Source organism: Scomber scombrus, chromosome 4 (assembly GCF_963691925.1).
Source record: "Scomber scombrus chromosome 4, fScoSco1.1, whole genome shotgun sequence".
Classification (NCBI taxonomy): Eukaryota; Metazoa; Chordata; class Actinopteri; order Scombriformes; family Scombridae; genus Scomber; species Scomber scombrus.
This window is the reverse complement of record NC_084973.1, coordinates 8,652,362-8,674,659: the sequence shown is the minus strand read 5'-3', so window position 1 is coordinate 8,674,659 and position 22,298 is coordinate 8,652,362. Positions and strand designations below refer to the sequence as shown.

Sequence of the window (22,298 nt, the reverse complement as noted above, 5' to 3'; positions counted from 1 at the left end):
TCTGGGGACAAGGACGTCCAGCGAAGGGAGGGAGGAGGGAGGAGGCAGAGAAGGAAGAGGCCTGCTAAAGACTGGCAGCCTTCATACCACACCCAGTGTCACTGTTACGTTTATCGGCTTTAATTCGATAAGTTTCAGAAGTTACGGATGGAGAGAGAATATTTTCTTGCACAAAGACGTGTGATATGTGCCATCTGTTGTATTAATTAATCTACCAAGTGACGAGAAGATGCGTTTAAAGATATGTACCTGATACATAATCTCATTTTTTACATTTTCTTTTATTTATTTTAATAAATGAGTGTAAGAACTGACCTGTAGTTTCTTTTTCTAACATCTTTGCTTCGCCCACTCTAAATTATAATAAAATTTCAAACACATAGATTAGATTAATCTGTATTAGATCAGTGTTAGCTTTCAGATGTGTTTTAAAAGCTTGCACTGCTCACTCTGCTTCTAAATCAATAAATCCACATCAGTGATTGATTTCTAACTCAAGTAAGCGAAAACTAAGTGTGCCTACTCATGATCTCTTTGTGTTTCTGCTATAGTCTAATTTATAATTAATATATGATAGTATGATATGTATAATATGTATATTATAATTGATATTTGATTAATCATAATATTCTACACACCTTCCTGCATATTAATAAGTGTCCATATTGTCTGTGTCTTCAGCATGTTTGAGGCTCTTTTCATCAGCAGACAGGGTTACAATTTGTACACTCTGCTGGTTTGTTGAACGGCCTCCATTGCGGATGGATTTGTTGGAGTTATCTAATAGTGATTAGTCCGATATGTCATCTGAATCAGATTGTCTCGGCCAGTTGGCAGACAGAACAAAGTTGGACCACATCCCAAAACCAAGATGTTTACAGGCGAAAGAGTGAGAAGTAACGGCTCATTTGCCAAATGGGTTGACTCTTGTTTATAGTTCTCCACTCCTCTCTTTCCTATGTCTCTCCCCTCCTTTTCTTTCATCTTTGTCCGGCGGTCGCAGGGCTGGTGTGCGTCCAAACATAATCAGCCATGGCGTCAGCAAACGTTACATTGGAAAATCAGCTGCACAGCGCGCAGAAAAACCTGATCTTCCTCCAGCAGGACCACGCCAACACGTTGAAGGGGCTGCACGCAGAGATCCGCAGATTACAACAGCAGTGCACAGGTAGGCACGGCCGCAAGTACCTGCAGCACCTCTCTACTGTTCATGCTGCTTCGGAAAATTAAAGAAATGCTTAAAGGATGCATCTTGAGGACATATGAAGCATCTTATAACAGCAAACGATAAATAATGTCAGTAACTTTCTTCATAACAACCACAGAGGTACAAACTGGTTATTTGGGACCAAAAGATGCTGCTCAGTATTAAACCTTTTAGAGAGAATATGATGACTTTCAGGAAATGCACTTAAGCATTAGTGAGTACACCCTGCACTGTACTGATGCAGTACAGCAAAACTCGTATTGATCGAAGCACCGGTAGTAAATATAATCCTCTACAGAGGCTGGCATGTAAGTATGGTCACCCTGTTCAAAGAAAAACAGGATACTGAATGTTTTAGCCCTGATTTCTCATATCCTTGGTTAACCTGTCACTAAAGCTGCCTCTGAACTCTAATCTGAACACTAATCTTGTTAAATGAATCGCCCACCATATGTGAAAGCGCTGAGATGTTTTCCCCTAACAAGCATTGTTGCTAGTCAGGCTGTGTTTCATAGCTGCCCTGTTAGCAATCTTATTTGACGTAGATATTTGAGTAACCCTCTCCTTTTTTCACAGACCTGACATATGAGCTCACCGTTAGAAGCTCTGATCCTTCAGGTAAGGGTCCATCATACTGTACACATCTGTTTTACCCTTGACATGCAATATAGAGTTAATATTGATGTTGACTTGATGCAGAAATTAAATTACTGTCAATGTTCTGGTTTGGTGTGGTCCTTCCATCTGTGGTTTCATCTACAATGACTGTTGTGTGACATAAATTGAAGTACAAGATAAATACATTCTGTGTTGTCCTGCAAACATACTGATATACATTAAACACAGTCTGTATACCAACACGTATGTGTGTATCTGCGCACACATACACTGATGATCCTGGATTTATTTACTCAGCAGGGCATAAAGGACAAAACTTCTCCATTTTAGGGTCTTGTATCTACGGCCTGATGGCAGTAGTGTGGAGTGCAGATTTAGGGGGTGATCAGTGCCATTTGCTATTGTGAGTGTGAGGCGTGTGATGGCTTTGTCGTTCGTGTCTGAGATATTGGGTGTAGGGTTGTGGATGATGTTGGAGGCAGCATGTTTTATTCTAGTAGGTTTGTTTTTGTTGTAGATGGCTAACATGGTAAAGAAACATCTTTTTATAAGGGGTAAAATAACCATTTTAATGTAGAGTTCATGAATATTGATTTGAAAGCTGTTGCATTTGTGTTAAATAAGATTGATATAAAAATATTTTGAGTTACCTTTAAAAGCGGACTAAAATAGTGAAAGTGCACAGCAGTCCACTAAACTCTATAAATCGGTGTTTTCTGCTGAAATAAAAGGGTTTTTATCAATGGACAGGTCTGCGGACAGAGGAATCTGCCTGTTTCCTGGTAACAGTCCCACCCAAGGAACCATTGCACTGTTGGACCACCCGCTGTTCATTATGGCTCCCACTATTATTGTCAACCGCCCCTCCCCCTGCGTTACCATGGCCATGACATGGATTGACAACACTGGTCTGTTCAGACCTAGCTCCAGTACTGTACGGTACAGGCAGTTAGGCCCCAGACTGACTGCATGGAGCTCTAGTTTAATTTATTTACAGGCTGCTCTTCTGTATAACTGATCAGGAAACATGTTGGGTCTCACCAGTATCACAGCATGTTGCAGGCTCTCTAACATGGCTGGACCACATCTGTGCAGTATTGTTAGACTCCAGTGAAAGGCACTATCATGTTTGTGTGGGACATCTCAGAGATTGGAGTGCAGGAAATGAGATTATCTGTCACAGCGCTAATGCACAGCCTGCAACCTGCTTAGCACAGCAGGGCTCAGCTGTACTCTACTGGGGTGAAATGTACCAGACAACGTAAAAAAAAAAAATGAAAGGAAAGTCATCTTTCTAGTTATACCTGGGCTTTATTGTAGGTAGTGTTTGGTAAATGTAAACGGGACAATGAAAATGTGCATCTTTCTAACATATACATATGTAATATACATTCATGTATTTTATTCTAGGAAATTGCACATACACTGTGATGGCTGTATATGCTACTGTAGCTCAGTGGGGTGGGGCAGGATTAAGCAAGCATTGATGAAGGTCAGAGGAGAGCAGTGCCCTTGCTGTCTACCAGAGATGTAACGTGAGACTGGCGCTCTCTGCCCGCTGCAGATGAGTCTCCATACTATCTCTCTCTGCTGACACACTGTCCATAGTCAGTGTCTGCACCTAATGTACTAATAATTGGTCCACTATGCATTTATGTGGGTGTGTATTCTGCATGTGTGCACCTTGAAGTATTTTGAACAACCCTTTATTACACGCATGTTTTAGCTTTACTTGTTTTTATTGTGTGCACAGACAGCAGTGAGGTCCGATGTAAGGAGCTGCAAAGGAGGTGTGAGGAGCTGGAGGCTCAGCTGAAGAAGAAGGAGGAGGAGAACACAGAGCTGCTCAGAGACCTGGAGCAGAAGAACGCCATGATCTCCGTCCTGGAAAACACCATCAAAGAGAGGGAGAAGAAGTACCTAGAGGAGCTTAAGATGAAGAGCCACAAGCTAGCTGTTTTGTCTGGGGAGCTGGAGCAGAGAGCGAGTACCATTGCTTACCTAACCTCACAGCTTCACGCCACCAAGAAGAAGCTGTTAGCTGGCAGCTCCTCCGAGGCCAGCCCCAATGTCAGCCCGGTCACCTCGTACAAGCCCACGCCTCCGCCAACCAAGGACAGGCAGCCTGAAACCCCGCGGCGCCGCATGAAGAAGAGCCTCTCCCAGCCTCTTCACCCAGAGCTGACAGAGGTGTACCGGCTTGGCTCAGACGGTAGGCGGCTGGTCCTGCGGGAGACGGTGGATGCCATGCCCGACCCAACACCCTTCCTGCAGGCTGGGAGAGAGTCTCCAGAACCGCAGGTAGTGCGAGAGCGGCCTGCCGTTATCCCTCCTATTGCCTCCGAGCGCTCCCCTGTCCCTCCAGTGGGTGCTACGGCCAGCCCTCGACACAGCCCTGCTCGGGACCGTCAGTACAGGGGTCATGTAGGCGTGGCACACCGCATCTCCCATGGCAACCCTCCCCTGGCCCCGCCGCAGGCAGAGCTGGAGACACTGGCAGTGGACCAGGTCAATGAGGAGAAGGTTGTGCGGAAGCGTTCTGGAGCCGACAGGACAGTTTAACACTGCAAACATGCACACGAATGCACACATATCTACTGTGTACACAAAACATACACTACACCGCAAGAGCAGGGACGGAGCCTGATCCACTGTGTAGCCTGCTTTTTACGCAACACTGCAATGTGAAAGAATAAGGAATTTACAAAGTGATCATTTTGTTTATGGTATTCCATAAAAACTTTTTTTGCTTAATGTACAGTTGAAAAGGACTACTATAAAGCATGCCAAATGTTTCTTATTTACAACCTGATGAGGTATTGTATTATACACATCTTGACTTTTTGCTTTGACTCTCACGTCAGTCTGTTATATGTGGTGCATACGACAAATTCTCAGCCAAATATCTGCATCAGTGCCTGCTCGGTTCAACCATACACAAGCTGTGTAGTGCAGTCATGGCTAATAGTTAACCCTACATATCGCCGTCTCTTCAACAATAGTCTGGGCATATCAACAAACTACAGTATATAACCAGATATCTGCAGCTGCATAGGATAGAAATTAAATTATTAAACAAATACTCCCCGAATGTCTTTCATCTTCTTCTTCTATGAGTATAATAATGTTACTATAGGTACAAGCTGCATAATGTGCAATTGAAAATTTGCTGGTTCTTGCGTTGAAAGGTGTGTAATTTTACCTTTCTTTTGTTGACTGGCAAAAACAGCAGAGATGCATATGTTCAAATGCAGTGTGAAAAGATGGTGAACAGGTGTGCGTGTGTGTGTGTGAAAGAGAAAGAGAGTGCGTGTGTTCGGAGCAAGATAACGAAAGGGAACTGAGAGACTTAAGTTTTGGCTTAAACAATATTCACTGTTATTTGTATTAAAAGGGCATTTTTGAAAAAACTGCTGTAATAGCATTTTGTGATATAATTAACAGTACTTTATAAAGCCTGTACATTTGTATTGAATCCTTTTTTTAATTTATTGTTTAATAGAGAACACAACAGCACCTCAGATATTGACAGTAGTTAGCACAGCACCAACATGACAGTAATTATTATCATCTAATAACCTGCTTTTCACGTTAATATCACTTGTCTTTGAAGTATATAAATCAATACAATAAAGCAATGCTGTTTTGGTTTGGCTACTTGGTTTCTATATATATATGGATGACAAATTAAAGGAAAAGACAACATGAACTGTCTTATTAAGGTGTTTCTTTTATTTTACAAGTTTAGAAATTTACAGAAGGGATGAGCACCAGTCTTACAAATGATATTCACCTCACTCGTTTTGTTTAGAAGCTCAGCCTGACATAATTGAAAGTGTTAAAGTGCTATAGTGTGGCCCTTGCAGTGTCACTTTTGATCATTCATATGAACAAATTATTTACTTAACATGGGAAGTAAAAAGAACAGAAATTATATTATATGACACAACCAAATCCTGCTTATGTGTGCCACTGGATCAGCGGGTGATGTGCCTTGTTTAAGTGCACTTCAAAAAATAGTTTTCAAGGATGGGAAATATAACCATTCTGCTCTGAGGATCACCCCTCTGATCAACAGCCCTGCAGAATCATATTTACTGTATTTCACAATACAAAACAATATATTATTCACTATAACAACCTGTGAACAAGTGCACTGTTGTTGAAAAGAATGTGAATCACAGTGTGATTTTAGTTCATGCATTCAGCCACTAGGTGTCCTCAGATTACATGTCCATAGTGAGACTGTTGAAATCACTGCAAAAAGATATAACTAAGGCGCGGAGTAATGAAAGTATATTTTCATCTATTCTACACAAACTCAAACACAAATATGTAAGGTCTGTCACACTCAAGACTGTCATTTATGTAAATATGTTAAAATGATTGAAAGACGTGCAAAATAGGTTAGGGTTAGGGGTCAGGAACAGATCATTAAAATTGATACTATCATTTTGCACACTTTAAGATAAGGATCATAATATTATCCACAAATCACTCTCTCACCTGGCATGAAGGATGCATGATCCATGATATTTAACCTACATCATTCCAAAGGGGCGTTTTCAAAGACACATACTATGTGGAGAAGCAAGTTTTCATCTATATTTCAGATATTTGATAGATAACTGATTGCTTGGATTAGCCTTTTTATATTTAATTTCAATATACATTATGTATATGTATTTTTAGTCTTCTGATGTGTTATATAAGTGCAACACTCATATGAAATATGCATAGTTGAAAGTCATACTTTGGTATTTTGGTCACACAATCAGTCACAAACAGACAATTTAATAGAGGTGTTTTTCCCATATTGGCTTTACATGACAGTGACCCCTGGTGTCCAATGTTCTGTACTACTACTCCTACTAAGTGCTTATTTTCCATGTCATTAAAAAGCTACTTTTATTCAATGTATCTTACAGTAAATTTAAACAGTTCACCTCTGTTTCACCGTTGACCATGACTAGTTATTAAAGTTATGTAGCACTATGTTTAAGTCTCTATCCACATATTACAAACATTCCTCTTTAGTGGAAGTGTTCTGCATCATTCCAGGATAGACCAAGACAGAGGCTCTAACTATCTGAATCTCCTTAGCAGACTGAACACGTGTGCAACTCTTCCTCATATTATTGCAAAACCTTTGCATAACCTAGATTTTGCCCCACAGGGCCCTGTGTTAACCCTGGAGTTTAAAAAAATGGTAATAAGATTGAAGAACGTACACTCAGTTCATTAACACAGATTTCAGTCATTACATACAGTAAAAATACCACTGCACATGTGATTAAAATAAATTTTATTCTGGGAAACATTTGGTTAAACTCACTTAAAGTATGCTTTTCAGTCCTCATTTGGCAAACTAAATTTACTTTAGTTTAATATTTACAGTTTAGAAGGCCACTTAAAACACTCCACAGGACTGTCAATGACAGACATTTACACACATCAATAAACACATTATCAGACAAATACAGTTTATCTTTTACACTTTGTCAAAAAATATCAAAATTAAAAGCATTCCTAGTGGTGACATATCAAAGGAATATTTCATTCAGGTTAAAATATTCACTTTAATATTCTCTTTGATTCTGATGACTAAGTAGATCTGAAAGCTTTCGAGTTGAATAGCATGATAATTAAAAATCATTTTTGGCATGCGTCCACAGCAAAGGCATACTTTATTTTATTAACTGAAGAAAAGTGACTTGTTTTCATCCTGATACAAATGTTTACAACACCTGCAATTACTAGTTTGCAATTGCCAGTTTAGTGCTTTTTTTTTTTTTTTACCTCTATGAACTCTACCTGACAGAAAACGATACACTTTATGTTGATGTGTTGATGCAGAGCTTCAAACTCGTTTTGACTGTGCCATCACTGTGCAGGCTCTAATCTCTTGGCTGGCGAATTCTTCTGTTGAAAGCCTAGACAAAAATGTAACCATATGTTACTACTATTATTTTACATTTGTGACATTAGAAAAACAGGAGAAGAAAAAAGCAAACCTGAATCTGTTAGGGTTAATTGATTCAATTCTTCCTCCAGCTGCTCAGTGGTAACATTCAGGTGGCTTTGAGGTACAGTGGGCAGGGAATCCAGCAGGTCTTTACCGTGGAGGCTCGGATCCCGGGCGGGTCCGAGGGAGTTTGTTGGAATTTCAGGTAAAACTGCATCCGGCTTCGACTCATTCAGCAATAATTTCAGTTCCTCCTCCAACTCATCCATGTCTTCACCTACAAATAAACAGGACACATTTATATCTTATTATTCAAATATAGTGTATACTAATTAAAGACACTGTACTCAAAAGAATGACATACCTGCGCTGGTCACGCCACCAGATATAGTTTGGTTCACCTCATCTTGAGTGTCACATAACTGGTTAGATGAGAGAAAAAAGTACATTAGGGATAAAAAAGGTGTCAGATTCAATTAAAAACTCACCATAAACGGCTTTAAAAATAAATGCTTACTTCCTGGATTTGATCCACGAGGCTCTCAGCACGTTCCACTGTCACATCCTTAAGAGAAAGTCTCAGGGCAGCGACTCCAGCCTGATATGCTTGCATAACCTACGGAGGAGCGCAAAACACAAACTTACAGTACTGACAAACAACCTTGTACACAGACTGTTGTTCAGTAAAGCTATGACAAGGTGGAGTGTTGTTTTTCTGCCTCTTACCATTTTATCAGTCTGTGACTGCGCTATTCTGTCCAGGATACCTCTGATGGACTCCAGCTTGGCAAACAAGTTGTCTGCTCTCTTTTCTACCCTCTTTCTGCCTCTCAAACATCTCAGCGCCTGTTAAATAGACAGCGAAGGTGACCAATTCTGCAGGATATGTAGGTGCTTATAATAACATGACATGTTTTTATAGTTAAACATTAGCAGACACCTGAGTTTTCTTGCCTTCCCGAAGCAGAACCCTTGCTTCCTCTTTGCACCTGTGCACAGAAAACACAAAGCAGCTTTAATAATAATCATAAAGTCATTTTCTAAAATAATAATGAATTCCCTTTTGATTTGGCTTCACTCAGCCTATAAGATCCTGATCCTGTTTAAATACACAATCAATCAATTAATTAATACTAAACATTCTACTTTAAGTTCATATTTGAGTTGATGTACTTGTCAGCTTCGAGGCCCAGTTTCTCTACCCGCTCTCCCAGCAGTTTCTCACTGCGCTGTAACTGGTAGATGCCTATATCAACATCACTGACAGGAGAGACGCGATCCTGCCCAGGCTGACAAAATTTTACAATCTGTAAAGAAGACACATGAACGAACACCGATTACTTGCATAAAAAAGCCTTTATTGACTTTGAAAGAACAGCTAGTAGATTATGGTTTACCTTTTCGCCTTCGTGCAACGAAACCGTCACTTGTTTATCCCTCTGCAGCTGAAGAAGAGCCATGCAGAGGGTGCTCTCGTCAGCACAAACATCTGAGGAGAGTGTGCAGAGCTCTTGAAATGACAAGATGGAGCGGCTTGCAAATTCACTGCTCTGGTAGACCCTGAGTAATTCTGCTGCTTTCTCCTGGAAAGTGTAAAAAAGCTTTGTTTTTAGCAGCCGCCATCAAGTGTGTATTGTCTAATTACATTTACCTGACATAGGGTAGGAAACCTGTCAGCATTACTGCAAGTTGAATCATATTAAAAATACCTGTGATGGTGCAGCAGTCCAAACATGCACTGTCATGCGCATGGTGGGCATGCACTGTTTCCTATTTTGTGTAGATGCACACAAAATGTGAGTAAGTACATTAAACTATGTCACAGAGTTGTGTGGGAGATCTACTACTGAAAAATAAACTCTGAAGGGACATTAACATTAATTATGTAATTGCATCCTACTGAAATCAATGAATATATAGCTACACAAATGCAAAAAAAAATAATGGCGGCTCAAGCACAATAATAACTCTGTGTTGTGGTGCATATGAATGTCAACACAAGTCTGACAAACCTTCACTAGTTCAATGACAACAAAGGACTCCTCTAATGTCACATGGCTGCTTCCAAGAAGAGTGGAGAAGGTCCACTTTAGAGGCTTCACCAGCAGCAGGCCAACACCCCAGGACAGCCAACCACAGTCCACGTTGGCGGCAAACTCTGACTCCCTCTGAATCTTCCCACATCTGGTAGAAATGAAAACAAACACACGGATGCATGATTTGACTCAGACGCACAGCAGTGACACAGCTCACATACACACACACACACACACACACACACACACACACACACACACACACACACACACACACACACACACACACACACAACAACAGTTACCTGGCCATGGACTGGATGACCGTAGGCAAGCCCAGCGGTGATTTCTCTTTCCTCCTGAAGCTCTTGTTCAGTTCCTGCAGGTTGACACACACGGTACCGCGGTCCCTGCAGTTCTGTATGACCAACGCTGTCCAGAAGTCCATTTTACTGTCCCAGTCCGTCGTGTTCACTTCTCGGTTCTCCTTGAAGTCGGAGAACATAAAATTCATCCGCTCGTCGTCGTCCCACTCCGGCGGCAGGCTCCCTTCAGTGGAATTAGACATTTATAATATCTAGGTCGAAACTTCAGCGACGACAAATCTGTTTATCGACGAGCAGCCAGGCAGGTAACGATAGCTAGTTTAGATAGTTAGCAAGCAACGTCCAATACGAGCTGAGAGACAAATATCACCGCCTAACGTTAGAGAGAAATAGCAGGTTAGCTCAAATACCGTCTGTTGAAGGAAAATTAGCACAGTAGGTCACATGTCACCGCCAGCAGACACATTCAACTATTATTTCTCCATGAAGCATTGAAACATGTCTGACACACTATCGTTTCCGATATCAACAACATATGGTAGCGCGTGTTTTAGCATTGAGAACAGAGCTGAAAAGCGGAGCTAAATGTACAAACGTACACATACGTAAACTCCACCCACACAGACACACTGAAACACAAAACAAGCGCACCTACAATTTCACTCGTTAGCATCACGCTTGTGCTGTTTATGCGCATCAGTCTTCTTTCTCTAAAAGTCGTTATTTCATTGTTTTTCTTTTGTTTTTTGACCGTTTCACCTTGTTCTGAGTACAGCATACAGAGAGGCACCGTTTCTTAGTTTTTTATCATACGCCTTCATCTGGTCTCACTTCTTTGAGGCTGTTTTGTAGTGTAATAAAAGAGAAACCAGTGGATGCTTTGAGGATCATTGTTAACACATAGACATAAAAAGGGACACAGGCTTTCTCAGGGGCCATAAAGCAGGATTTAATGATACCCCTGCCCACCTCCCGGCCCATGTGCAAAAATACACAGCAATATTTGAATACAGGTTGTGACATTAAAAAACACAGAATAGGGTTATGATTAATACTTTAATATACACTCTATGATTTGTATCATGCCCCCCAATATTTATGTTTTGAAGACTACACTCCTCAAATTTGCTTCTGTATTCCCATGGTCTCCTCTCACCCAAAATACTACTGTTGAACGAAGAGGACAATAACAAAATCAGGAAATCTGTCTATGAAGACTTAAATTATGACAAGAACACCACAGAATAAATGAACAGAGCAACACTTAAATTAGTTCACATTTTCATTCATTTGGAGGCCTGTAAGTAGCTGACCAGCTCTGATCCCATGTTATTATTGCAGTAAAATATTATATATTATATCCAAAACAGACATATATATATACATATATGTTTATATGTATCTCTTATATAAACATATTCAAGGATTTAAGGTATTGCAATGGTAAGTATTGCTTGTTTTACATAGTTATATCATTTGTACAGTGTCATGCAAAATGCCTCACAGATAAATTACACCTTGTAACTTAACCTCAAATAGTTTTACACTCAGTTATAATATCCAGTCTCATCCAGTGAATAATTCAGGAGATGCACATGCACTTCATTTTCACATTAGTAAAGTACAATATACAACATAATCATTACCAAAAAAGAAAAACATTGGCCGATATGGTTGGCTGAACAGGAGCAGTGATAAGCCTGTGGCATGACATTCACGTTGGCATGTTACTGATACTGTGAATTATAACATGATTTTTCATTCAGATGTTAAGGAATGGTGCATGAAATAGATTAAACAATCATTTAATTAGTTGCCTTGCTTAAAACATCAGCAGACCTTTAGTTAAATGGCGTAAACATTTTTGCAGTCTTTCATTTATTTGGCACATGTCAATAAATGCTCAGGAACACCTCCTTTCTCTTAAACTCTCACGTGTCTACTTGGCACTCAGATCTACCACCAGGTGCTGGTAGGCTAGGGTGTTGCCTTTGAAGCTGGCGGCCATCAGGATGTCCTTATTGTCAACTGATAACAAGCTGAACGCCCGTGGGGCTCTCATGTTGAGCTCCTGGAAGGGCTGAAAGCGTTGAGTGAGGTCATCCCACAAGTAAACTCTGGAGAAGGAGAAATCACTTCCAAGGAGGAGGTACTGGCGGAGGCCCACTGTGAAGGGATACACTGCCATTGACCCCCGAGAGGGAAGAGTCTGGATCTCAACGAAACGCTGCCCTTCCCAGCGGAGGATCTTGGAGTCGCCGATGAAGCGTGTGAGGCAAAGGTAAAGAACTTTCCTCACCCAAAAGTGCTTAACCATCTGCACGTCATCTAACTCTGTGATTTGGGAGTAGAAAGCAAACTGCTTCTGGCTTCGGTTCCACTGGTAAACCACTGGTGGCTGAGAGGCGCTGGAGAGGATGAGGTGAGCCTTTCCCCCAACGTCAAGGAACTCCACATGGGTGTCACGATGCCAGGGATGGAGAGATTGGTGGGAGTAGAAGCCATTGCTGTTCCACCGATAAATACTGGTTGAGCCGGCCTTGGAGCTATCTGCAACTATAAAGTACCACTCTTCATCCAGCTGGAAGGTCTCCACGAAGTTGGGCTTCCTCACCCGAGTGGTGTCAATGTCTTGGATCTTTACAAAGCGCTGTGGGTCCTCTTCCCACCTGTTTTTTGACATAATTGAAAGTTTAAAATGTCATGCTACTCCCTCAAGGTCAAGTTTGTTTAATACAAAGGAAAAATTCAACAGCTAGCTGTGCAAGATAAAAATGTCAAGCCTTACTTGTAGATATGAGATCCACCAAAAAGTTGAGCCACAACCATGTGAAGAGTGTTGTCTATCACCACTGGTTTGCAGTACACAGCAGAACGAGCTGCAGGAGAGACACACGGAAGTCTAAAATCCATAGGGTTTCATTAACAGAAAGATAGCACGGTGCAGTCATAGCCAGAAACTTACAGGTAATGTTGTGAAACGTCCTGAAGACCATTTCCACGTGATCCCATACGTACAGGGTACAGAAACCTGATTCAGGCTGAGCAAAGGCCACAAACTGATCTCCATTGAACTCATAAGACTCAACTGACACAGAGTGGAAGGGGAAAGTTTCATAAACAGCAAAATCTGGAGGAAGAAAATACAGAATCACAATATTTAGAAACCAAGAAATGTTGCCATGACGTGTTTTTGGCCAAATGTTCAAAAAAGACAAGGATTAAGGTGAAACCTGCGCTGATGCAGTTGAAATCTCGTGGTAAAAGATCATGAATTCTGCGTCCCTGGAATTCAAAGGGGCTGGCACAGTAGATGGCAGGAACAGAAGTGTTTGTCTTTTCCATCCAGTCTACCAACCACTTGATTTTACAGTCACAGTGGAAAGAGTTCCCCCGGAGGTCTCTGAATGAAAGGTAGGGAAAAGAGAAAATCTCAAATTCTCAAACATAAGTCTTCCAAGCCTCCTCTTTCTCAGTAAAGCGTCTAAACAAGAAAAAAAAACAGACAAAATAAGTGCAGTAACACAAACTCAAGCCAGACAGTTTTGCAGACTATTGTGGTACTCCACTAAACCCTCAGGGAACCACAGCAAACCACTGTTCTGTAGTGACAGATTGTAAGGTCAAACCTCTTGGGATGTCCAGACATTGTTTTTATTTCAATGTAGGGACACTTACAAATCCGTGAGGATGTCTAGATGTTTGAAGAGATCTCTTGGCATCTGCTGCAGGTTGTTGTTTGAGAGAGATCTGAAAAAGTCCATCAGAAGGATTTGTTATTTATTATGTTTTTATGAATAATCTGTGTATATCTGCTCAAGTTGACAGCAGACATAATCTCCCATATGGTGAAAATATCCCATTATCATATATTATAAAGAAAGCATTAGCTTCTCAGTTGCTTTAGCATGTGCTCATGGTTTCTCCGTCTTATTAGATCAACAAAATACTCACAGGTGAGTCAGGGATTTGAGGCCTCTGAAGGTATACTTTGAGAGAGTCTGGATGTCATTATTCTCAATGAACCTGAGAAAGAACAAATCACTCATATGACACACGGTGATGACAAACTCTGACATTCAGCCAGTGTAATCGAATGTCATCCTTGTTGGAAAGGAGCCTGTGACGTCAGTGCGGGCTATAAAAGGAGTCTGACAGTAAGCAACATTTATATCCAGTAAAAGCAGGGTGGGTTTAATAAAGGTAACAGCCTGTCTATCTTGAGGAATAAGTTTGAGTTGGCCACAAACAAGGTTTCTTATTTGTATTTTGTTGGTTTATTTGTAAAAAAAAAAAAAAAAAAAGTACATAACTGATTGTTACATTAAGTGTATGGACAGCACAGAAAAAAGCTAAATATTTAATGACTCTTATGGTAAAAGCTATTTTCATGCCTGTGGTCAGTGTGATAAAAATGTTTATTACAACAGTCTACATGTCAGCATCATTTGATTCCATGCTATCTTTGTTTTATCTATTGATAGTCGACGACGTACAGCATGTGCAGACTCTCTGGAGGTGGCTGGATATGAAAATATGGCTTTATTAGCATTCACAGTGGGTAGCGACAGTAGTGGTAATGCAGAGAGGCTCGATGGCTGGGCTGCAGCCAGAGCCGGAAAGCTGCACACTCCAAGCCCATCAGCTAACTACTTTCTAAAGCCCATCAATTCACAAAATGGCATATTCAGCTTTATTACACTACAGAGGCAGCGTGCGCTCCATCATAGGAGGATTTATTTTCAGTTTTGGCATTCTTTGCCATACTGCAGAGTCCACCCCTGAAATCTAACAGCGCAGCCATGAGTCAGATTGATTTTATCCATCAATGAAGAGAAATAAACCAACCAAGACTTACTGAAGACAAAGAATGCAAAACTAAAAATAGCTCATAATATTGCTTTAAAGTGAGCCTGTTTAACTTTAACTGCTATACATGGTACAATGCACAATTATAAGCGAATAATGATAATTGCTAAAAAATATAATGTAAAAACAGTACAAAAAGAGAAGATTTAAAGCCAGAAAACAGAATAATTAATGTCAGTTATAAGCTTAAGTTAGCTAACATCAGATAACATTACCACTGCTCATACCGGACCATGTGAGGCTATAGCAGCACCCCTGAGTGCATTAATCTTTTATTTCCTGCAGATTTTTGAATTTCCATTTGTAAGAAGAAAACTCTTATTTCAAAAGTAATCATCTTACTGTAAAACTGTCCCTTGAGGTCTCCTTTTTGTAGTGTATAATACATTTTATACATATTTTATTAGGACGTTACAGTCAAAAAGATTAAATTCAGTGAGTAGTAATATGAATGTAGAGGCATAAAGTTAGACACTCACAGGTACTGTAGGTTAGACAGACCAGCAAAGGCATCATCAGCAATTTTGGTGAATGTGTTGGAGTTCAAGAGCCTGTAGAAAGAAGGAAACAATGTTCAAAACAATCTTACATAAATCTATCAGGCGATTTATACTCATAAACAAATGCGGACCTAAACACAAAAGTCACACACAAACACTTGCACATACACACTCATGATTGCATCTGAGCAGATAAATGGCCCCTTTGTCTGGCAGAGCACAAGTGAAGGGACTCAGTCATTGGCAATGACACTGATACAGAGCCACTTTACTCTTATTACTGCTATGTCACCACTGTTTTCAATAACCATTCATTTCTAGTGGCTGAAGTCTTCTCATTGTCACTGCAAAACAAAAGATGTCTGCGTGTGCCACAATATCGACCGTGTGAAGACGTTACCTGTGATATAAAGTGCTACTGTTTAACTTAACTGGACTAGAGAGATACTGAATCACAGGTTTGTGATGTTTTTAAATGTAATAATGTTCTGTTGTAGCACTCACAGGAACTGCAGCAGATGAAGATGTGAGAAAGCTCCCTCTGGGATTGTTGTAAAGGCTGCGTTCACCATCGTCCTGTCCAGATAAACAAGCACATCAGTTACCCAGGCTACTTGATGGCAGCATGCAGATGTTACAAAGTGTGATGTCATTTGGTTTATTGACCATTTGATAATTTGTATTCCCTCTGAAGCCCTTATTTTCTCTGGACACGTCTGTCCTGTGGTTTGTAAATCAAGGGGGGCTTAATCTCTTTAAAACTAGGACGCATAACTTCCTTCTTCACTTCTTCTCTATTGTGAAATGAGGACACCTTCAGCAGCCTGTGCTGTTCAATTCCCTGGACTGTTTCAACTCAATATTCAATCCATGGAAAACGGGGGTCAATATCAGATGAAATGGAGCACGTTGTAACCTTCTCAGCAAAACATAACCTTTCTTCATCAAGTGTGAAGCTTTCCATTTCATTAAAATGAGTGTATCTTTATACTCTCTTCAAGATTAAATCTCTCAGAGGAGAAGCAGGTCTCCTGCAGCCAGATAGGGAATCTATTGTTAGTTTTCCTCCCTGGAGCTCTACAGGATTTTACTGGTGTGTTCCCTAGACAAAGTTCAGCATATGGCAGAGGGACATCATTAATATTATTACGCAATGGTGTCTGTTGCTGTCTGTACATCTCTGTCTCAATACAAAGACACCTTGAGTCAAGAATATATCAAAATCAAATCAAATCTACTGTATCTACTATTAGGTAATTAAAAGACAAGTAGGGATTTCATGCATCATTACATAATGAGGGGTGACATCAGTGATGTAGCCATCTGTACCAGCCTGGATACTGCTGCGACTTCATACAGGTTATTAAAAGATGCTTTTGGTGAGTGAAACACACACAAATATATTTTCCACTCACAGAGAGATGATTCCAGGTGGGAAGCTCTTTGGTATAGCCTTGGTATCCACACAGAAGGCGCTGTCTTTGGTGCAGGAGCAGGTCGAAGGACAGCGGGGTATCTTGGGGGCTCTCCTGGCATTTGATTCCTTTGGCAGGCAGAGAAACAAGCACACGGCCAACAAAAAGATCAGCCTCAGCCATCTCGGACCGAGCTCCAGCATCTTTGGGCAGGCAAGAGAGGGGAATCTTTGTGACTGAGCTTCTTGAAGTTTCAGTCAGTGTGGCAAGTGGCTTGTTGAGAGGCGGTGGTTACACTGCCTACAAGCCCAGCAGATTTGATAATGCTGAGCACAGAGTTAAGAGAGAGGGGATGGGTGAGAGAGAGAGAGAGAGAGAGAGAGAGAGAGAGAGAGAGAGAGAGAGAGAGAGAGAGAACGAGTGGAGAGGGACGGAGGGAGGGAGTAAGGGGAGTCCTGTATATCCCTGGTGGGCGTGGGTGCTCTGCAGCTTCCCTGGATGTGTGCTATCTCTCTCTTCCTCTCTCAGGAGCCGCTGCCAGAGTGCACACTGCAGGAATGACGAGCAAAGCTGTTTTCTCCGCACCAGGACCTGTAGGCAGCACCGCTGACACTGAATTATTTAATATCACACATGCAGAGAACCTTCAAACAACAGCAGCAAGGAGGGAGGGGGCGTAGTAGGGAGGCTGCTGATTTAAGATTAAACTGCCAGGAGTGTGCATGTTCTGTGGACTTCTTATCAGGTGTGAAACTATGTCTAGCTGCTGCAGTCATGAGAGACAACAAGGAGAACATTACGTATGCAGGGGAAAACCTCTGAGCATGCATTCAGGTGGCAGTGGTAGCGCGTGTGTGTGTATGTGTGTGTGTGTGTGTGCGTGCGTGCGTGCGTGTGCGTGTGTGGGAGGATGTTTATATTCTTAACTGCAACCAGTGCTGAGACTCTCAAGAGGCATCAAGGTACACAAACCTGACCCAAGAAGAAGAAAAAGATCCATATATAATATGAATCTTTAGTTTTATAACATCCGTATTTCAATGTGACGGCAAATGAAAATCCACTTCATTATTGCTATCTAATCAACTAATTATTTTCTTGATTAACTGACTGTTTGGTATATAAAATGTGCCTAGCCAACAGCTGGAAACCTGCAGACATTTCAAGATATCAAGATTCTCAAACATGAGAGTGAATTTTTGCCCCTTTGCTTATAAAATGAATGTCAGAAATAGTTTATTCAGTTTTAGAGTGAGTGAAATGTGGCCTTCTGGAAATTTCAGTCAGCAAATAAAAAGGATTGGAGGCTGTATTTTGTAATCATGACTTCAGTATCTCATAATTATAGGAAAACTCTCATCTTTATGAAAAAGTCAAATGCCACAGATTTGATCAAATTCATGCTCTGACACATTTAGTCTTAAGAATTACACTAAACAAATCTGTCTGGGTTTTTATAACTTTTGGCAGTTAAAGTCCAAAGTTCTACTTTCGTGTATTCAAGAAAAACCTGAAAACTCAGCTCTTCTGCACCTCAGCACTTTAATCCCTCAGCCCTCTCAACACTTTGTTGACCATTGCATTTCCTTCTTGGTGTGGTATGGTATTTCTTATGCACTTGTTTACTTCCTGTTGTTTCTGACTTACTCTCACACTCCTCTAACGCTTGACTGTATTGCATGGCCTATAAGTAATTTTGGATAAAAGTGTCAAAGGACAAAATGATGAAATGTAAAGTATTTATTTAAAAATAAAAATAACTCAGTTGGGAACCTTTTCTGACCACCCTAATGTGTTCTGCATGCTTTAAAAAACTACCTTATATTAAATAATATGTATCCTAACATGTATCCTTTTTTCAAATACAAAATGTGTGCATGCAATCAAAGGGCACCATGATTAAAAGTATATCTGTGATCCTGTAAAAATCATTTTTCTCCAACATGTCAACACACATGAACCAGTGAATGTACTTTGAGACAATCCACTACAGGTTTGTAAAGTATTTTATTACTCACAGAAGTAACTTTTTTTTCAGCCCATTAAAGTTGCATGCAATCTTCTAGTTTATCTGAAAAGACTTGTTTACTATACCATTCTGCTCAGCGGCGCTCAGTACTGACTCTTGACACAAGAGGGAGGTGTGGTCCATAAAATGAAGTCTGTCCAGGGCAGGCGGCTGTGCAGAGAGAGTGACTGAAAGGCCACTGGCAGGGCTGCAGCCTCAGTGCCAGGCATTGCCAGCCTTACCTCACAAAGACTCTGTTGTCACAAGCAAAGAGGCTCTGCAACGTATTGTCTGCCATCAAGACAGTGTCCAGGCTTCTGCATATTGTTCCCTCTCCAGACAGGCAGCAGAAATATAGCATGTGGTGCTCAACATCTAATCCAGAGCTGCAATTTTATGTATGAATGTTAAACCAAATTATAAATGTACAAACAAGAAATTCACTTTCTTTCTTTCTTTCTTTCTTTCTTTCTTTCTTTCTTTCTTTCTTTCTTTCTTTTTTTTTCTTTCTTTCTTTCTTTCTTTCTTTCTTTCTTTCTTTCTTTCTTTCTTTCTTTCTTTCTTTTTTTTCTTTATCTGTCATATTCTCTTGTTTATGTCTACTGTAAGCTATGAAATGGAATAAAGAGGATACATTTGATAGATGAAAGAGGCCAGAATGTCTTCAGGGGCTCCATTTTAGAAATCTAATGTTTTCTTAGCTTTGGGGCAGTTTGATGTTTATCAGTAAACAGATTCTGAAATATCTGATGGTTTTGAACTCAAGGATCCATCCTACAAACCTGTGACGCCACATGTGAATCAGTTACTAAATTATGGGTGGTGCCTCTTTGTGCCTTATCCAGTTAAGGTGAGCCATTTCCTGTACAGCAGCTATTTTTATGGTTTATTTTCTTTTGTGCTTCGGTGCCGTGTGTTTGCGTGTGTCTTGAGCTGTTTTGTTCTAACTGTGCATGTGGATTCATGTGAGTTAGGGCTCAGTGAGGAGCAGTTAATGCCTCAGCTTACTCCTCGCAGAGCTCCACCCAGATCCAAAACCTCGGGTGGGAACCAGCATAATTGCATGGCATAGAGAACGGAGCATGAAACAGCAGCTGGAAACTCTAACGTGCCCGCTGTGAGCAGAGGAATCTGAATTGCTACAGATATTAATCCACAAAACTCTGTCTTTACACAAATGCACAGATTACACGTTTCATTCTAAAACACTTTTAAAATGTGCTGTGTGACATAAATCTGTTATCACATCACAGCTGCTTTTTATTTTGCATTTCTGACAACTTTGTATGTGCTTTTTGTTTATCTTTTTGGGATTAAAAGCCCTAAATTGTGACAAATCATACTACGTATGGATTTTCAGATCTTGCCGGTGCGTAATGCTTCATGGTCTTTGAGGATTCCGCGTGTTTAATGCAGCCTCAGCACATCCCTCAGTCGCATATAGCATTAACAGCTGTGCCTCATGGCCTTGTTTCATATCAACTTCTCAAGTAATAAAGGAAAGTTCAGCCAAGTTACCACTCACTCTGAGAGCTCAACATTAGTAGGAGCACTTGGCCACGCTGAGTTTGGCAAAAATTAGTCATCAAACATCACAGAGTGTTCCCGTCTCCTGTGCCAAACTCTCACCGTCTCCTTATATCCATTGCTGCCTGGCACGTACCGTACGTATTCTAACAACCACAGCTTTTCACCTCTTCATTGGTCAGCCCTGCCTCACTGGGACTCAAGCCTGTTTGGATAAGTTAAACTCGACGTCACAGCCACATTTAACACCGACTGCTCTCTCTTCAGTTTCAAACCCACATCCCATTCCGACCATGGGCCAAGGAGCCTGAAAAGACCTCTCTGTCTGTCTGTTTCCATTTCTGCTTGGTTTTTCGGCCTCCTGGCTTCACAGGAAGCACCAAAAAAACTAAATAGGAAGAAAGACTAAATTTGTTTCACCTCAGTTCTTTTTCTGGAAAATCCCAGCTGCTCCAGGCAGTGTGTTTCATACAGGCGTCACAAAGGTGTTGAGACTTCAGTCAGACATGTAGCCACACGCCATGCTGTTTCTATACTGTTCAGTTGGAGACATGAATGTAATCTGAATGGAGGCAGCTCTTTACACAAAGTGATTAACAAGCGTGGACATGGACACAAATAAACAAGTGATTGTGAAGCATTAAATCATTCACTTAATCTTAATATGCCCTCATGAGGCCACCGGTTGACAGATGCCAGTAATTCAGTTGGCCAAATGTGAGGACGAGCTGACGTCAGGTATCCTCCCCTGGTGAATCTGGAGCAAGCGATGCGTTCACACGTGACCGAGAAATTCAATAAGGTAAGTGTTTGTCACAACGAGCATCGCCAAACACAAATCTCTCATGTTTGATATAACTGTCTTTAATAGGCAATTGCAGCATCACAAACATGCCAATAAAACCCTCAATTATTTCATATTGGACAATAAAGGCTGAGGCGCTGGTTCTGTTAACAGCGAGGAAACCTGTGGAAGTGACATAGGAGGAGGGGGGGGTTTAGTTGTAGGTGATTTTAGGAAAAACATCCACCCAAATTGCTCTTGTTCCTTGCCTCGCTCTTTAAGTACGGCTCAGTCACTGAAAGGTATTTCAGCCAATCTCATCCCAGGCTCAATTCAATTAAAGAGAGTACAAAGACATGGCTCAGGGGCGAGTGATATGATTAGAGTCCTGTGCACAACGACGCTGCTGCTTTGATTCATACCCTCTCTTATCTGGACACTCACAACACAAGGGCCTTCCAGCTTAGAAGGAGTTGAGACAACTGAGCCGAGGAGAGCTCCCAAAGGTGGGCTGCAGTGTCCTCAAGGGGCTATAAAAAGCCTGCTGCACTGCGCTGTCACAATCCACCACTCCTATCTTCATTATCTTTGCAGCAAAAATAGACAGCAGTCACAAAAGCAGCGAGAAAAATGCCATCTGTTGTTTCCCAGACAGGATTTTTTCTGTTGATCAGCATTCTGACATTTTGAATCATTTTGAGAAAATCCTCCAAACTGAGGGCCATGCTGCTATCTTAGTTTTCAATCAGGACAATGCAAAGGAGCAACTGTACCCCAAATCCCTCCCCTCCCCACACCCTCAAGCTAAACTGCCATAAAAGACAGGTGATACGCCTCTTGGGACAGGGATGTGTCGAAGGAATGCGTGTGCAGGTATCCTCCTGCCTGTAGGGACAGTGGAGAAAGGCTGAGCACACCAGTTGATCTTGTTTGATAAAGGCACTGACAGGCCCAGATTATATGTCTCAGCCTGGAGGAGGTGTCTGTGTCTCATTCCTGCGCTGAAGAAAGTCGATCTGGTGGGAAAGAGGCGGGGCCCTGCC

General features: G+C 41.2%; 3 protein-coding genes across 4 annotated transcripts; 1 reads left to right on the top strand and 2 right to left on the bottom strand.

Moving 5' to 3' along the window:
• The first annotated feature begins 1,032 nt into the window (after positions 1-1,032).
• Positions 1,033-4,387, top strand: ccdc92 (coiled-coil domain containing 92). Its single transcript, XM_062418218.1, has 3 exons — positions 1,033-1,168; positions 1,784-1,825; positions 3,579-4,387. Exons 1-3 carry the CDS (start codon positions 1,033-1,035, stop codon positions 4,385-4,387), a joined length of 987 nt encoding a protein of 328 aa, XP_062274202.1.
• A 2,726-nt stretch (positions 4,388-7,113) lies between these two features.
• On the bottom strand, positions 7,114-10,651 carry chmp7 (charged multivesicular body protein 7). 2 transcript variants are annotated; one of them, XM_062417011.1, is made up of 10 exons: positions 10,132-10,651; positions 9,803-9,974; positions 9,188-9,373; positions 8,964-9,097; positions 8,731-8,779; positions 8,517-8,636; positions 8,308-8,406; positions 8,155-8,212; positions 7,840-8,067; positions 7,114-7,758 (listed from the first exon to the last, which is right to left on the bottom strand). In XM_062417011.1, the coding sequence occupies exons 1-10, from the start codon at positions 10,392-10,394 to the stop codon at positions 7,709-7,711; spliced, it is 1,359 nt and encodes a 452-aa protein (XP_062272995.1). In that variant the 5' UTR covers positions 10,395-10,651; the 3' UTR covers positions 7,114-7,708. The 2 variants fall into 2 exon arrangements, with proteins under 2 accessions (XP_062272995.1, XP_062272996.1); XM_062417012.1 differs by having other exon boundaries at positions 7,945-8,067.
• A 1,440-nt stretch (positions 10,652-12,091) lies between these two features.
• lgi3 (leucine-rich repeat LGI family, member 3) lies at positions 12,092-17,139 on the bottom strand. The gene is made up of 9 exons (XM_062417010.1): positions 16,937-17,139; positions 16,026-16,097; positions 15,501-15,572; positions 14,107-14,178; positions 13,831-13,902; positions 13,386-13,555; positions 13,118-13,282; positions 12,941-13,031; positions 12,092-12,821 (listed from the first exon to the last, which is right to left on the bottom strand). The coding sequence occupies exons 1-9, from the start codon at positions 17,137-17,139 to the stop codon at positions 12,092-12,094; spliced, it is 1,647 nt and encodes a 548-aa protein (XP_062272994.1).
• Between the last annotated feature and the right edge of the window lie 5,159 nt (positions 17,140-22,298).